The 17,443-nt window shown below is 41.0% G+C and overlaps 1 protein-coding gene across 1 annotated transcript in view; it reads right to left on the reverse strand.

The window, feature by feature from the left end:
• Positions 1-4,086: 4,086 nt before the first annotated feature.
• Positions 4,087-17,443, reverse strand: part of trabd2a (TraB domain containing 2A) — a gene marked incomplete at both ends in the record, with an annotated part of 74,043 nt that continues 60,686 nt past the window's right edge. The window contains 3 exons of the mRNA XM_080743542.1: positions 4,087-4,285; positions 8,815-9,081; positions 16,148-16,238. Coding sequence (XP_080599668.1) covers positions 4,087-4,285; positions 8,815-9,081; positions 16,148-16,238 — 557 coding nt within the window. The remainder of the gene's footprint in view (positions 4,286-8,814; positions 9,082-16,147; positions 16,239-17,443) is intronic.

The following is a 17,443-nucleotide window of genomic DNA, read 5'->3' on the forward strand; positions in this document are numbered from 1 at the left end:
AAACCTTTTTATGAGAACACTTTCAGTCACTAAGTGGATAACATATTGAATATTTCTCACTTTCATGTGGTTACACCATTTTACATTTTCAGACATTTCCTTAAAATGTCATTGTGAAAATGGTGCAAATGTCTATTCAAGTGACATGAAACCCAAGTGTGTCATCTTGCCAACCCCATTTTTTCACTGAACCAACACAAGGCAATACAGTAAGATCTTCAGCCATATATTCATATTAAAGCTATTTCCTAAAGTTGGACACAAATTCAGGCATTTAACCTGTTATAACAAAGTATTTTTATACTACTAGTAGTAGTGCTTAAAGTAGCCTGAGTACTTATTTCACCACTGCCAGTTAGTCAATTTGGTCTCCTTTCCTGTTGATACAACAAATCAATTAACTCTCATTTCCCGTATATCTATAGGATCAATTAGCCCTGGTTTCCTGTTTATTTTCTGCAAAATCAATGTACCCTGACGGAGCAGCTGCCTTGTTTGTGGTGGTGCAGGACCACATATGCACATCAAAGGGTTTCTGAAAGCGCCCTTATCACACCACATTAACCTCACATAAACACACCATGGACCCTAAAGTCAGGGCAGGAGGCCGAGTGTGCGGGACCAGGGATACATGTGCCAATGCACTGTAAATTCCTCAGCGTCATTTAAGTCCACTTGTAACACTGGTAAAGAACCAGTTCCAGAACCAGTGCCGGTCCAACTTTCTTGGAACCTTGGTTCGTTCTTGCGAACCGGCTTGCGTTTCCACCAGATTGAACCATGATTGAACCAGAGGAACCAAGGATTTTGTGGTTCCCGTTCGGAACAAACATTTACGGTTCGGAACCAACTCCAGTTTTCGGTGGAAAAGCTCACCTCTGGTTCATCGCATAGGTGGGAGAAAGAACCAGAACCGGTTCTTTGCTGGTGGAAAAGGCCCTTGAGAGTGTAGCAGTGGTGGGAAAAGTGCTCACATTCGTAATTTAAGTAAAAGTATCAATACAATGTAGAAATACACAAGTAAAAGTCTGTAATTCATTTTAATTGAGTAAAAAAAAAAAGTATTGTCGCATTGCAACGAATCGTGAGCTTGTCGATCGGCTATTTTCAAATGGTCAAATGTATATTGGGCTGAAGTGGTTAATGAAGGCCTATGTTTTGTAATAATAATCGAAACCTACAAACTAGTAACTAAAGTTTTCAAATACTTTTAGTGGAGTAAAAAGTACAATAATTGTCTCTGAGATGTTGTGGGAGTGGATGTAAAAGTACTAAAAATTGGAAATACTCCAGTAAAGTAAAAGTATCTCAAAACTGTACTTAAGTACAGTACTTAAGTAAATGTACTTAGTTACTTTACAGCACTGGAGTGTAGTTATGGACCCTCACACTTCGGTTACATTTGGACACTTGTGATTTTAGTGCGTTTGTGATCATGAGTCTGAGGTTTTTATTTTTTGCAAAATTGTGATGTGGTATGCTGGTAGCTTGTCTTAAATAGGCAAGATAGTATTTGTATATTTTACTTGGATAGTCCCTGTGTTGTAACATTACTGCCTCACAGACAAAATTCACAAATATATACACATACCAGCTAAAGAGAATTGAGATTGCCCTGTCCTACTCCACTTGTTTTATCCATGTTTCTTGACTTACTGTAACACTGCAATTTCAGGGCACAAACTCAATTCCCCTTTACACAGGTTTGACATTTAATAGCTCGAAAATACTGAAGACAGTCTGTACCCGTCTCAATTTAGTTTCAGACATATTTTAAAAGTATAATTTCCATTTGATTCCCATCAATCACTTTTTTTTCTTTTCTTTGAATAATATTCAATATTCAGTTGTGTTTGCTCTGCATTTGCTTGCTTTAGTATTGGACATTAAAGTACAAATCAGATGTTTAACTAGATAAATACTTTATTGTTTTCAATTTTATAGTAGAAAATATTACGATCATCTCATGCCACATAATTGAAATGTGAATCACCTACATGACAAGTCAAAACAGAAATACCAATACTTTTTTGTGCTCCGTAAGTGAAGATAGCAATGTGTTTGAAAATGAATAAATTATTACTGCTCCCTTATTACAGAAAACATTAATAGTGATGCTCCTTTCACAAAATAAGATGGTTTTTCAAATTCCATTTCAAAACATATGCACAGTGTCAAATGCATTCATGGAGGTATTTGACACTGCAATGGAATAGTTACTTGCAAAACAAATAACATTATGAGTGATTTACGTGGCCTACAACTACTGTATAGTCAAATAAATTAAACAAATAATCTCTATGTGAAACCAAAAACAAAATAAAAACATCAACATAAATTCTTTTCACAATGCCATACAGCAAAGCCAATGGTAACACTGATATAATACAAAACAATCGACTCTCACTTCCAAAAATTCACTTTGGAGAGAGGCTTGACATGGGCTATGGTGGTTAGTTCCTGATGAAATCTCAAAAATATACTGCATATCTATTTATTTATTAAAAAAACATAAAACAACACCTTTTGATCATTTTTCTTTATATATTTCTACAATAATCTATAATGTGTAGATACATTATGTACAATTTCCCCCTACAGTGTTATGCAAAACTAAAAACATTCTTCTAAAACAGAAGAATAATTCTGCAGAAAACATCGCTGTTTGCAATAGCAGGGATTTAAGAGCTGATTTTATTACAAGAAGACACGCGCGCGCGCGCGCACACACACACACACACACACACACACACACACACACACACACACACACACACACACACACACACACACACACACACACACACACACACACACACACACACACACACACACACACACACACGCTCACACGCGCGCACACGCTCACTCACACGCACACATGCAAGCACGCACACACAAATATAGAACATACTGATATGGTTGTGACATTTAGTATTGAAACATTTTGACTTAAACTCAATGACTAAACTGAGTTTACCGACTTCTATGGATATCACCACTACTTAGTATTTGGTGAGACCTGTGTATAGAATAGTAAATGTTAACCGCGTAAAAATACTTGGATGGCGGGGTACCCCAGGGCTCTATAGTTGGTCCACTCCCGAGTCTACATCCAAATCCCTTCGTCAAAAATAGCCGATCTAAAAGATCACAAGCATGTGGACGAGGCTATTTTCCTCCTATTGTTCACCCCAGAATAAGGTCGCTAGATGTCATTACAATTCAGACCTTCTATAAGCATCCCTGAATGTTTTATTATTTCCCGCTCAAAGACAAAATTATTGAGGGGGGACAAAGTTGACTATTTTGAACTTTGCGTAGACTTTGTTGTCTGACCTGTAAACCCAGATGTTGGTGTCTATAATAAGATTCAACATTCTGAGACATGCTGGTGAATGGTGCATTCACTGTAATAAAATCCTCTATAACATAATTGGAACCGCATCCTTGTTGAAGCCTCCGGTTGTATGAAGAATCACCTTTCATCTCACAATCTTACATTTTATAATACCCTGTGCTATAATGCACATCAAATGAACCCTTTTAAAACCTCTGGTTTTTCCATGTTGCAGGAAAAGCAAATCTCCTGAGACCATCAGACCTCATAACGTTGGATGCCATTTTCTATTCAGACCATGTCTCTGCTTCTCGGCAGCCTTGGGTATATTCTCTGAGAGCAAACGTCCATGGACAGTTCTAGCACAATCCACATATCCTAAACATCGGGAGAGTCTTGTGGCAAGCCCTGCTGACTGTATGACTGTTTCACTGTGATCTAGTGTTCTTTGAAAGTTACACAGCGAGAGTTCTTGAATGCATGAGTCAAATAGTATGCTCTTGCTGACACACGAGACGTCAATTTGCACGAGAATCCGTGTTCCGTGGGACTTCGCGTATCAGAAGCCACATTCTATGACATGTTTCTCCCGACTAATGAGAGCGCAGGGATCCTTGAGGATGGCAATGTCTGTTGGTTCAAACCACACTGGTGTAGGGAGCAGCACGGCCTCTAGGGGCCACCAGCGGGGCTTGTAGAAGAATATAAGTCTTGTGTAGAAATATGTAACACTCCACTGCTGAGCCCTAGAGCAGCGTAGTTGACATCTGTTGGAGAACTAGAAGGAATGTGAAGACCAGGGGCAGTGATGAAGATGATGGCGATGATGATGATGAAGGTCTGTAGTGGTAATTGTAGGGACTATGGACTCTGTCAGGTGGCCGCACTGTGATGTATCCGTTGATGATGCGTACGAGAGGCGGAGGAGGGGACTGGACCGTGGTGCTGGAGAAGAGAGAAATGACAATGACAAATAATTATTAAATAATACAGATATTTATTTTCGGTTATACTTTGCACAAAGTGCTAGACGACGAGCTCCTGCTGTCATCTGTGGAGTGAGTGACAGATTTAAAGTTGTCATAGCAGCGCCGCAGTAAAGACAAGATACAGGTATGGGTAGAGAACAGGTACAGAATAAGTAGTTACACCAGTGAAAATAGGATAACAACATAAAAGACAGTATACAGTAAAGACGACTCCCTTCCTCGGCGGGCTCGGCTGGTCAGCCGTGCATACTGGGTATAGGCCACGAGTTGGTGGAAATATTGTGTACATTCTATCACTAATAAAAATGACAAAGATTTCAACCAAAACATAACACGAATCAGAGCAAGGTCTATTAACTGGCCTGGAACTGCAATGTTTCTTCCCGCATTTTAGATTTAAAAATAAAAGATATAAAATATTGTGGTCTGGTTCACTTGCCTTCCTGTCACTCTACAGTGTCCTGTCAAAGGCCTGACCATAATGAAATCTAAGAACAATTTGGATTTAAACTAAATCTAATATAAAAAATAAGCTACAAGACAGTTCTCACTCTGAACCTGCTCTGTTTAAAGCTAATGTAATGTAATGTTGCATAATAATGTCGTACCCATGTATTTCGCGAGTTGTGATTCTTACAATCAGACTTGAAGCCTGATTCATACAAGGTATTGTGCCTGCATTGCAAGATGATGTGAGCTGTTTTCTGCATGTGACACCAGCTTGCACCCTAGCACAGGGGTCTTCAACGTTTTCAGGCCAAGGACCCCTTAGCTGAGAGAGAGATGAAGCAGGGACCCCCACAACCTTTTCAGAGATTCCATAGTGTCATTATTTGACAGAACAATCATCAAGTGTATTCTGGATACACGTCAATTTGTGTTTTTAGATACCGGTACGTATTTAACCACTTGAACCGCCAATACTTAATAAACTTGACATTCTTTTTCCCCTCTACACCAAATCTCTTTGCTGAAAATAGCTGATCTACAAGCTCACAACACCTAGATCTGCTATTTTTTGGCTAAAGTTCTCAGAATATGGATGCTAGGATACAAGTGGTTAATATAAAACAAATCACACAAAGATTTGGAGGACCCCCTATTGTAACTCTGAGGACCCCCTAGGGGTCCCGGACCCCCTGTTGAAGACTCCTGCCCTAGCATATTAAAAAGAAAGTATGAATCTCTCTATTTCTCTGTTTCTGTCTGCCTTTCTTTCCGCTTGTATCATTTTCTCTCCTGCTAGGTCTGTCAGTTAAATAGCTTCTGCCTCTCTGTTTGATGCTGGGCCAATGTGTGTGGTTGTGGCTGGGCCACGGCCAGACAAAACATACACACAGGTTCCTGGAGTCAGGAGGAACTCTCTGCTTGCCAGCGCTCAGGCTAGAATGGGCACGGCAGCTAGGCAGAGGATTATAGATTGAGACAAGGTTTGAGGAAAAAAACTTCATGATGGCATGTTAGCAGTTCACATTAAACTGACTGAATTTTCTCTTTAGATTAGGAATGTTAGTCAAGTTCAGAATTAACTTTCTCTCAGGATGCAGATCTGGAAACGCACACGCACGCACATAATTGCTTTTTGTAGCTGAAAAATAGCCAGATAAAAAGTGAATTTGAAACGTATCCCCTTCAACTGGTGCAGACAGGTCTGCTATCTTTGCTGTGTTGCAATGAGAAAATATACGGAAGAACATAAGCATCTGAACCTTTTTTCAGCTCCCAAATCGTTCCCCTTGCAATTTCCAAATTAGCCTCAAATTCAAGTGTTTTCATCGCTGGCATGTGTTTGTAGTTAATAATATTTACTTTGCATTGATTGGCCTTGGCTTATGGTTAAAGCAGTCTGTAGCTCTTGGCTTCAGTTCCAAGATGGATTTTGATGTTGATGATTAGTCCAGACAGGCTACAGAACAGGTATTTGGAAGTTCTATTTCGGTGTCCTTTTATTTTACCGATTTAAATATCACTTAAACCCTCCCCCCCCCCCCCCATCTCTTCAATGAAAAATATCCAAAGCTTCTAGATCTGCTATTTCTGCTGAATGTTTGCCCCATAATAGTGACCAGGGTTCATGTGGTTAAATTGGAGAAAGTAACAATAGATTTATTTAATGTAATGTATCATTCTCTCAGAATTACAGAGTTAATTTGTCTCAGAGATTGTACAAAATGGACCTCAGAACTAAACTAAAGCCTAATTTAAACTCCATTGTGTGACGGGTCGTGCTGCAAAAGTCTACAAGCTCACAACGCATCACAATGAAGCACCATGTTAGCTTATAGATCGGCTATTTCTGGGAGTATGAATTAATTGTAATAACACTGGTGATTTGTCTGTGCATGTATCAAAGAGTGTCAAAAAATGACTGTAATGTCCAGCTCTCTCTCTCTCTGTCAGTCTCTCTTTCTTTGATTGATTGAATACTTCAGTTCAATGCAATGGTCTGCTAAGAAGATTTTAAACCCAAGAAAGCACAATGGCTTGTTTCCATTGGGGTCCTTTAACCGTCCCTCTCTGACAGAGACACAGAGACCCACTCAACATTGATCTCTCCTCTCTCTCTCTCTCTCTCTCTCTCTCTCTCTCTCTGTGTGTGTGTGTGTGTGTGTGTGTGTTAGTCAGTCACTCTCTACCTCATCCATCCCTGTTCACGTCACAGTGGAAAGAATTAAGCCTGGAAGAACGCCTCACAGTACAGCGCTCTCTCGGAAAACACTGAATATTAATACTAAAGCAATACCTTTTCAGACATTAAAATATACAAACTAGGTCCACAGTGTACACTTAAGAACATGTGTCCACAAACAACTCCTTTCCTTCTGGTTAAAGCCCTAGTCCGAGATAGTAAAAATAACAAGGTTTTCAGACATAATGTATACAACCCACGGTCATAGACCCTCTCTGTTCGTTTGGCACCCAGTTGTGAATATACAAAGTCAAATGCTTGGTGTTAATTGAACACTGGGAGTGTAGAAATGTAACCTTTATGCTCCAAGGGGTCCTTTTTTTAGAGACAGAGAGTTGAATTAACACTGAGGATTTTATTACATGACTTGATTGCTTAATATGTTTCAACTCTTTGCCTACTTCAGACTGACCACATTTAAAAAGCATGGGCATGGAAAATAAAATAAACCTTGCCCTTACACCACAGGGTTATCCACTTTTAATCCGGCGTGCCTATTTTGAACGTGTCATTAAACACATTGTGAGCTTATAGATCACCAATCTTCGCCGCACGATGATTGGTTAAACGTTATATTATTAATTATGGGGGTTTAGTAATCAAGATTCACCACTCCCCTTGCATGTCATTACAGAACTTTACAGTGACCTAATATACACAGACATAAACTGATCTCCGGGCCAGCACTCCAGGTTCTCTATAAGTATGGAGTCAGATTTTCTGATCCTGTGTAAACAGTCTGAGTCTCCGTCAGTGTATGATGGCCTGGAGCTGGCCATAGTAAATAAGCTTTATGTTCTTTACAGAGTGAATAAATACATAAGAATCTGGATGGAAGGCAGGGCATACCCTGGCATGTAAATACTTCAACGCACAGTCGCACACGTATGCGACACATACACACAAACGCATACAAACCTACACGTTGAGCAGAAACCCTCTCCATATTTTATACATTTCTTTTATACATATACATTTTCGTCGACAAAATCAACTGTACATTTAGTTGCCAAAAATCGTCACAGCTTTCGTATGACTCAAATATGACTAAAACTATATTAAAATGCATTCAAAAGACTATGAGTAAACTAAATCAAAATGAACACTGGTGGCAAGGTCCCCTGTTCCCCTCTGAAAGGTGAGCTTGTTTTGTTGGCTGGTTAGTCCCTGCCTGGAGCTATCGTGAGACCAAAAACCGGATGCTATATAAGATTTCCCAGGCTGCTATTTTCATAGCCGAGACACTCATACCAGGATGCGACCAGTCTGGGCCCATACCGCACTGGAGGCTTTTTCTTGAGTGCATTGCATATACATGTATGTTCACACACATACACATGCACGCACACACGATACACACACAGAGTATGGTGATGTGATACACTGACTGTTTTAGCCTGAAGCACAACATCAGGAAGTGTCAGTTGTGTTCTATAGACAGACAGTCCAGCTTCAGTTACTGCCTCACTCCTTTCCAACCTGCCCTCTCCTCTTTTTTCTTCCGCCCATCTTTCACTTTGCTCTCTTCTTCTCCTTGCCGCTTCAATGCTCTTCCATCTGATCACTCCTCTGTTCTTTCATCCTGTCCTCGACATTTCTTCTCACATAATACAGTGACCAGGGGCTGGACAGCAACCCCTTGAAAGTTACCCCGGCGCACACCGAAAATAGCCGATGTACAAGCTCACAATGAGTTGCACGCACAACACCATATGAGCTTGTAGATTGGCTATTTTTGGTTGTGCGACTAAGTACGAATCACAATCAACTCTTCTCAAACCTCTTTCTCTGCTCACCTCTCCTCGATGCGGACCCAGAGGTCGTTGAAATGCCGGTGTCGCTGTTTCTTCTGCTTGTTTCTCCTCTTCTTCTTCATCATCTTCCTCTCTGCCTTTTCCAGCTGCTCCAGGCTGTCCGGGGGCAGAAGCATGTGGGGCAGGGGCTCCGTGTCCAGGGGATGGCCCAGGTCGTCATCGTGGTGGGGGAGCTCGTGGAGAAAGGGCTCCAGGGGAGGGGATCCATCGTGGTTGTCCTCCGTTTCTGGGGAAGCAGGCCTGGACCTCCTTGTAGAGGGAGGAGAGAGAGAGAGAGAGAGAGAGAGAGAGGAGGGTTTAGGTTCGTAGAGGCATTTGGAGATGAATACAAGATAGAATAGAACTGTGACATTCAACCGAGGTTGTTCAACTCCAACTGTCATGAGGAGAGAAGAGGAGTTTATGTTATGTATGAATGCAATATTATGGATGTTGCAGCCAACGTGATGCTCTATGATAAAGTATGGTACCACAATTTTCAAAATATAATGTTTTGTTGTTTTTGACCCAAACCCTAAAAGCTGAAACTAGCGGAATCAACGAGCTCAGAACGTGTCACTCTGCAATGCGTTGCTAGCTTGTAGATCCGCTCTGGATTGATACTCGGATGTGTGCCGGTGACGTGCACTCTTTCAGTGCACGTCACCGTCACACATCCGACTATCAATCCACAATAACCCCTATATAAAGCCCTAAACATTTGAGCCCTCACAAGTATAGCAACACAAGCACATTTGAGCTTTTGTTACACATGTTAATTTTTGCATGTGTACTTTTTTTTCTTGTGGTTTCCCCCGAAACAGAAACTTCTGAATGATCTGCAGCTTTCCAGTGTCTCCTCCAATATCCAAACTCATTCATCCTGAGAACGTGAGAGAGAGAGAGAGTGTGTGTGTGTGTGTGTGTGTGTGTGTGTGTGTGTGTGTGTGTGTGTAGGAGTGAGATGTTTGCTACCCCACAGTGATTTTTAAGTGACTTAAAGAACTGTGTGTGTGTGTGTGTGTGTGTGTGTGTGTGTGTGTGTGTGTGTGTGTGTGTGTGTGTGTGTGTGTGTGTGTGTGTTTACACACACATGCATGCCTGAGGGATTCACATCTGTTTGATGGATGATGGCACCAATCATCTATCAGCCATAGTTCCTTTTCTCCTCATAGCACACAGACACACATACTCGTACAACCATGCGCAGTTGCGCACACACACACACACACACACACACACACGCACACAGGGATATGGCCACCCATGGTGTGTGTATACAATATCACGGTAGAATGCACCAGCCATTTCACGCTAATATTTACCAGTAAGACTCCCTAATCGGGAGATAAGCTACCGTCAGGTCGCATGTATGTTGACTGCAAAAAGCACCTTCATGGTGGCGCTAGAAGAGGGGCATGTGAGAAATCAGGGGCAGAGGTTATGGTTTGCCAGCCAAGGAGTGTGAGTGCAAAGTTTGGCATGGATAGGGGCAATGGAGATAAGAGTAGGGCGAAAAGTGTGACGTGACGTGATAGTAACTTGCGACATGACGGTTGCAAATATTTAAACATCTCTTTAAATGTCATGGTGTATTTTTCTTATGAAGTTTTTTTCCACCAGACAGCAACGAAATGAGCGATCCTCAAACGTTTAAGCATGGCGTTAAAGTACAACTCCGCCCTAAATCACTTCTAGGCTCATTTTCCTACTTATATTGATCCAAAAAGACTGTCCATGGGGTCTATTTGGCAGAAATGCCCCTGTTGTCCAGTTTCCCCAGCAGAACCCAGCCGCTCTCATGGCATAGAGTGGAGCCTATAAGCCTATCACTTTTACACTATTTGTTGTGGTCAAAAGTGTTTTTATTTTTCATGAATGTGGTACTAGTTGTCATTACAAACAGATCCATGTCATCGTTGTCCCACACAAGCCATCACACTCTGCTAAACAGATGTTAGGCTTTTATGTGTTTTGCCAAGTCCCGGAAAAGATGCCTTGTGATTGGCCAGTGCAGTCACTTTGATTGGCACTTGTGCCGAATGATCACCCCAAAACATTATTTATGAGATTGTGGTGGCTTGTGTGGGACAACAAAGGCATGGATGTGTTTGTTAATGACAACTAGTACCACATTCATGAAAAAGAAAATCACTTTGGAACACAACAAATAGTGTAAAAGCGATAGGCTTATAGGCTCCACTCTATGCTATGACAGCTGCTGCGTTCTGAAGGGGAAACTGGACAACAAGGGCATTTCTGCCTAATAGACCCCATGGACAGTCTTTTTGGATCAATATAAGTAGGAAAATGAGCCTAGAAGTGATTTAGGGCAGAGTTGTCCTTTAACGTCATGCTAGGCTGGTTGGTCAACACTTTAAAAGGGTCAGGGTGAGAGAGTATCATTTATTATCACAATATTATTTATTTCTCTCACCCATTATGATTACTGAACATTATAGCAAGCTATATATAGCTAACAGTTGACCAAAAGGCATGGATTTATTTAATTTGGTATCCAGGACTGCAATTCGTGGAAGCTTGTATGGAAAAAAATAATTTTAGCCACTGTTTTACACCTGTAAACCTGTGATGTGACAATAAAATTTAAACTGAGGTGTGTGCGTGGGGGCGTGCATAAATGTGTGCAAGCGCCGAGCATGTGTGTAAAAACTTGCAAATGAGGAGTTCTAGTCTAGTATATAATGTTGAAATGCCTGCTCACAGAAGGTCTCTTGTGAGCAAAAACAAGGGCAAAGTCAGAGGTTCATGGGTTCATAGCTATTATATGCATGGGGCATTATAACAGTCCATAAATGTCCAATATTACATGGTTCATGTGTACACAGCAAAATCCAAAAAGTGTTAAGGCTTATAAAAAAGGTTCCTTTTTACACTCAGATTGTACTCTGCCGTAAATACTGTAACAGAGAATTTTCTGTGGAATTAGTCGAGGAGAAAGTCATATTTTAAGCCACAATGTAATTAACACATGTATTCAATTGCTGTGCTAATCATGCTCTCTACCAAAACATGTTTTGCGGTTATTAGCAGCAACACAATAGTGTAAGGAGGCTACTTGATTAAAGTAATTAAACCATAGGAATTTGGCCGAGTAAGAATTTCTTAATTTGAGGACACACTCACTACACACTACTTTCCCAAGACAAGCAGTGGGCAAGAAGTTTGATTTAGACTGAGGTTTACATGTGTCAAGGGGGCCACGGGCCCATTTAGGCCCCTTTTCAATTACAACAGCTTAAGAGGCGTGCAAATCAAACTCTAAACTCCACACAGAGCTCTGAAGGACTGTGGCGTGCCCAATACACAAAGAGAACGATTGACTGAAATGAGGAACTCAAGGGACATTGTACAGTCAAATCCTCACTGTTAATTTAACTGAGAAGAGTGTACAAATGGAACCAAAATGTTGTGTGCACACGCGCGAGCCTGTGTGTGATGTTACGCTGACTATTAATACAGCTGCCGTATGCTAGATTTCTTTTCATAGTTTGACAATTTGTTTGCTTTGAAAAGCAGCTGTAGAAAAGAAGAAAGAAAAAGAAAAAACATTATTTCTCTTGAATGATCTTCTAATCATTAGATATAATGAGTCCACTCTACAATGGATGCTTTTATAATAAAGGACTTGTGTATTACCGTATATTAATATCAGAAAGCATGTGAACATGCACTGAGGGTAAGCAGGTACATAATATAGTGTATACAGTAACCTACTTTTCCTAAACAAGTGATGTCTGTTCTATTTCGCAATGACGCTGCCACCTACATTTTACAATTGTATTCCTTTCTTTGTTTTAGACATTGTGTCCCGTTAGCTGCTTCCACATCGAGGATATGTCCGTTCGTATTAATGTTCCTATTAAAATGCCAGAAATATTTACACTTTCTCCTGAGCGAATATTGTTTTCTTTCCTGTTTTCATATCTCAATGTTCTTCTCAATGTTCTTAAACATTTTATGAGCAAACAGCTAAGGCAAATGGATAAAGCTAGAGATTCAGGCTGACTGTCTTACACCTAAAGCTGAGGAAGATAAAGTTGAATTATTTAAAGATAAGTGAAAGAGGTAACCGAGAAGGGATGGCTAATATTTTGTCACACAATTTAATGCCGGTGATCATAGAACTACGGCCTAAAGCTATCCTATTGCTAAAGCCTAAAGGTTTATTTATTTTTCCCTGCCAACATCCACATCAAAACATGGCTATTACACAATTAGCAGATTACTAGCAGTCTCTGGTTAGGTTTAAGTTGTTAGATCTGACATTCCGTTCACGCCACAGGGAAATTAGTCAAAGTAAAAGTAATGTAATAAAAGAGGTGTCAACATAACAACAACATAAGTGAGACATGGGAAGACATAGTCCTTTAGAAAAGCATAATCAATGAAGGGATTATTACTGCGTGTAGCTTTTGATTATTTGCAGACGGTTTCTTTTCTTTTTTTCACCATGGCTTAAGCTGAACTTGAAACATCTGTTTTGGGTCTGCAAGGATGAAATTAGACCAACTACGGAGTTGCGCTTACTTGGAAAATGATTTCCATTTGAAATCCAGTCGGCAAAAAAAAGAAAAAAAAAAAAAAAAAACGGAGAGAGACAAAAATAAATAAATAAATACCCCCACCAGGGCCGAGGGGCAACAGTTGCAGCCAGGCCATGAAACCCTACACCAATTTAAGTGATAAAATATGGACCTACCAATTTCACAGACTCGTGTTTTCAGAAGAAATCATAATGTGTAACAACTCTGTGGCGGAATAGGATACCGTCTGCCTCTCTCGCTCTCTCATCCCTCCCTCTGCCTTTCAATGTCTCTCTACCCAACAGGTCCCTGCATACCCTTTCACTCTCCATCAGGGCTGCAACTATTGATTATCTGCTGAGTGATTATTCCAACCGATTACTTTTTTGAATAATTGAATAATCAAGAAGTGTAAATAGAATGTAAATACATATTTATATCAACAAATCGATTAACCACTTATGCATTATTTTATACTTCATCACACAATGACACTGTGAAAAAAAGGGTGAAGAAAGCCATAAGTATTGTCCAAAATAGGGATTGATTATTTTATTAAAGTTGATTGATTATCAATATTTTTTGTAATCAATTAGTTTGATTAACTGTTGCACACTCTTTCACTGTCCTTTACCTCCACCCTCTCTGCAGTCATTCAGTCAGATTGTAAGCATTAACGAATTTCAGATTTTTGGAACTTAAACCACATTTACTTCATTGTACATCAAATAGCCAGCTTTGGCCGTGCATCAGCTATTTCTTGCATATTCTTTCCAGAATGCTCACCTATTATGACATGCCCAGAAGGACGCGAGGGTTCATCTGGTTAAAGATTATAACATCACACCTATCCTTTGTTCCATTGTCTTTAGTTTGAACACATTATTCCAATCATATTCACTCCCATGTGGTACCAGGAAATGAGGTCACATCCACTCTCAAAACAACCAATACCACATTGCTTGGTATTTCACTGACTTCCCAGCTCTACACCTCTGGCTTTTTGCTTTCATCAGACACCAGCTCTCCACTCTGCTCAAGCCTCACTACAACATCCCCTCCCCAACCCCTCCTCTACTGTCCACGGCTTTGTTCGGCTCCGACCTCAACCTGTGATGATGACATGTACCCCACTGTGTCCAAGCCAAAGGAAACACAGACACTTAAATAGAAGAGAAATCGTATTGTTTCCGACTAAAGTCTTGAAGCAAGACTTTTAAACTAGAGAACAATTGGCCTTCTATCGTTGTTGCTTTTGTTCCGTCGTAAATTTCTATCTGCCTCTCTCTACCTCGGCCTCTCTCGTTCTCTCTCTCTTAATCCCTCTCTCTCTCTCTCTCTGTCGGTCTCTCTCTCTCTCTCTGATTATATTAACACTCTTCGTAGCCGTTTCTATCCACACTAGGGTGACCAGATGGTAAAGGAAAAAACTTGTGACAACTGGGGGGGTGTTGTGGTTTTGAGCCGTCTGGAACCATCAACATGCCGGGCAGTGGCAGGCATCACAGCTATGTCCCCATCTGTAGTTCTTTTATTTAATGTACAGCAAACACGATCCCTTTTCATACACACATCGTTTAAAATAAATTCTACACCCAGGCGTGTTCATGCTAGGGGAAAGATAAGGTACTGACATGTCCATAACTATTTTGAAGCTATTTGCAATAAAAGTGAGAATTTCACAATGAACACTTTTTATGACTTGATGCTTGAAAGCTCACATTAACACAGAGGTTCTGAAAGGGGGGTCTGGGGAAAAGTTGTTATGAAATGGGTTCCAGAAACTGGGGGTCCTTGGAATGAAAAAGGTTGAGAATCACAGCCCTAGTCCATCATGAACTGTAGGTAGTGAGAATCACAGCCCTAGTCCATCATGAACTGTAGGTATCGTGGAGGCAAATTATCAGAATATTCTCAAGTCAAAAAAAGAGAACAGTTGAGTGAAAGAGAGAGAGACCTTGAAAACCAGGGAGGGGAATAAATGAAGAGAACGACAATGGCATGGTGAGCCGAAGATAGCCGACTTACACAAAGTTCGCAAAGCGTCACGAATGGAACCCGTGTTGTGTGAGCTTGACTGTAGGTCGGCCATTTACGGGGAGCACGACGCCGGCATGCGACGGCGCATAAATTGGGCGTCAGACACAGGAAGACAGCGCCGCGGACAAAGAAAGAGAGGTGGAAAGAAAGATAGAAAAACAGAGAGAGAGAGAGAGAGAGTGCAGCAGCCTTCAAGTGGTAAGCCTGTTTCCCACATTGGATTCCAGTGAAGGCCGCAGCATTGCTCTAAACTATCACCCTTAAGAAGTCTGGCTTTGGCGGTTTAACTTGTTTATCACTTCAAGACACGGCGCTCCACAGCCCAAGAATTAGTCAAGGCCACAGCAGAGCCACAATCCTTTCTCTTTACACTCCCAAAATATCACTTCCAGAACACGCTGGACCGCGCGTCTTAGAAGAACATTTGTTGTCATATCCCGGAATTCACATCATCCCCATTGATATCAGGACAATGTTTTGTTATCTTTAAGGGGGTGTTAAATATATGTAGAGTGGGACTGTTATTAAGGCCCAAGGTGGAGGGGCCTTAATTATTTTATACTTTAGCTATTGAAAAACAGCAGATATACAAGCTAGACCAATTATATGAAAATAAAGTAGGAAATGGGTGAAACGCTCCTCTCTCTCTGTGTGTGTGTGTGTGTGTGTGTGTGTGTGTGTGTGTGTGTGTGTGTGTGTGTGTGTGTGTGTGTGTGTGTGTGTGTGTGTGTGTGCACGCGCGTGTTTACCTGCTAATGGGCTGCCCAGCGGGGGTGTGCTCCACCTCGTATCCCTGGCGACGCAGCACGTCAATCACAGTGTTGTTTCCCAGGAAATGACCTGCAATCCAAACACATCGGTCACTTATTATGACTGACTGACTGTCACTCAGTGAACCGTCACGTTTAGGCTGTAACCAATGATCATTCTCTTGGTGATTATTCTATTGATTCAAGGGGAGATTTTAAACTTGATCTACACGTTTACAATGAGCTTGTAGATCAGCTATTTTCACTATTTAAAAATAAGGATAATAATTTGGAATAATGGAATGACCAAAATAAGGATTATTAATTGATTATTTGAGTACATTATCAATTTTGTTTTGCATCTATCAACTGTTGCACCCCTAGTCACATTTGCTGTCATTCTGAGACGACCTCAATGGAAATAAGACCTGGACTTTATTATTAACACATACGTACGCAGGAGTTTCATGCTGCTCATATTGCAGTCATGTCACACACACACACATGCATGCACGATTGCACGCACGATTGCACGCACGATTGCACGCACGATTGCACGCACGCACGCACGCAGGCACGCACGCACGCACGCACTCACACACAGTATACATATGCACACAGCCATAGACAGACAGGGGGTCATTGTGTCACTGACTAGCGGAAAAGGTTTAAGTGCAGTTTTTAGTGCTTTAGGTCATTCTCCCAGGGATACTTGACAATAGATGGTTGTCCATACTGGATGGACAGCGTGGCTACAGCCTGTATCAGAGCTGCTTTACAACCACAAGGTGCATTTCACCTTCAACTTAACTGTATTTACATTTGTAGTTTAAAATAAAGAGCAAAGACCTTTGTAGTACTTACTCAAGTAAAAGTTTGAATGCAGGCCTTTTACTTGTAACAGAGTATTTTTATGTTGTGGTATTGCTACCTTTTACTTAAGTAAAACATCTGAGTACTTCTTCCTGTTCTGAGATGACGTCAACCCCCACACCGCAAAATCCTGGAGTGTTGTTTCTAACTCGACGAGTGTTAAAAATGGACCCAGAAAGGATCTCTCCTCCCTATCTGGTTTCCCTCACATCCTCTTTGGGTTTGTTCCTTCCAACGCTCTTGGCTACATGTTTCTACAACTCTTCATCCTCCTCCCTTCTCTTCCTTCTACATCCTTCCATTCTTGGACCGTTTGCATCCTGAGGTGGAAAGTAACTAAGGTTTACTTAATTATTCGCTGCTGAGAGTAGAATAGTGGAGTCGAAGTATGACGTATCAAGAGAGTTAATACTCAAGTAAAGT

Source organism: Nannobrachium achirus (genome assembly GCF_963921795.1).
Source record: "Nannobrachium achirus genome assembly, chromosome: 15".
NCBI lineage: Eukaryota > Metazoa > Chordata > Actinopteri > Myctophiformes > Myctophidae > Nannobrachium > Nannobrachium achirus.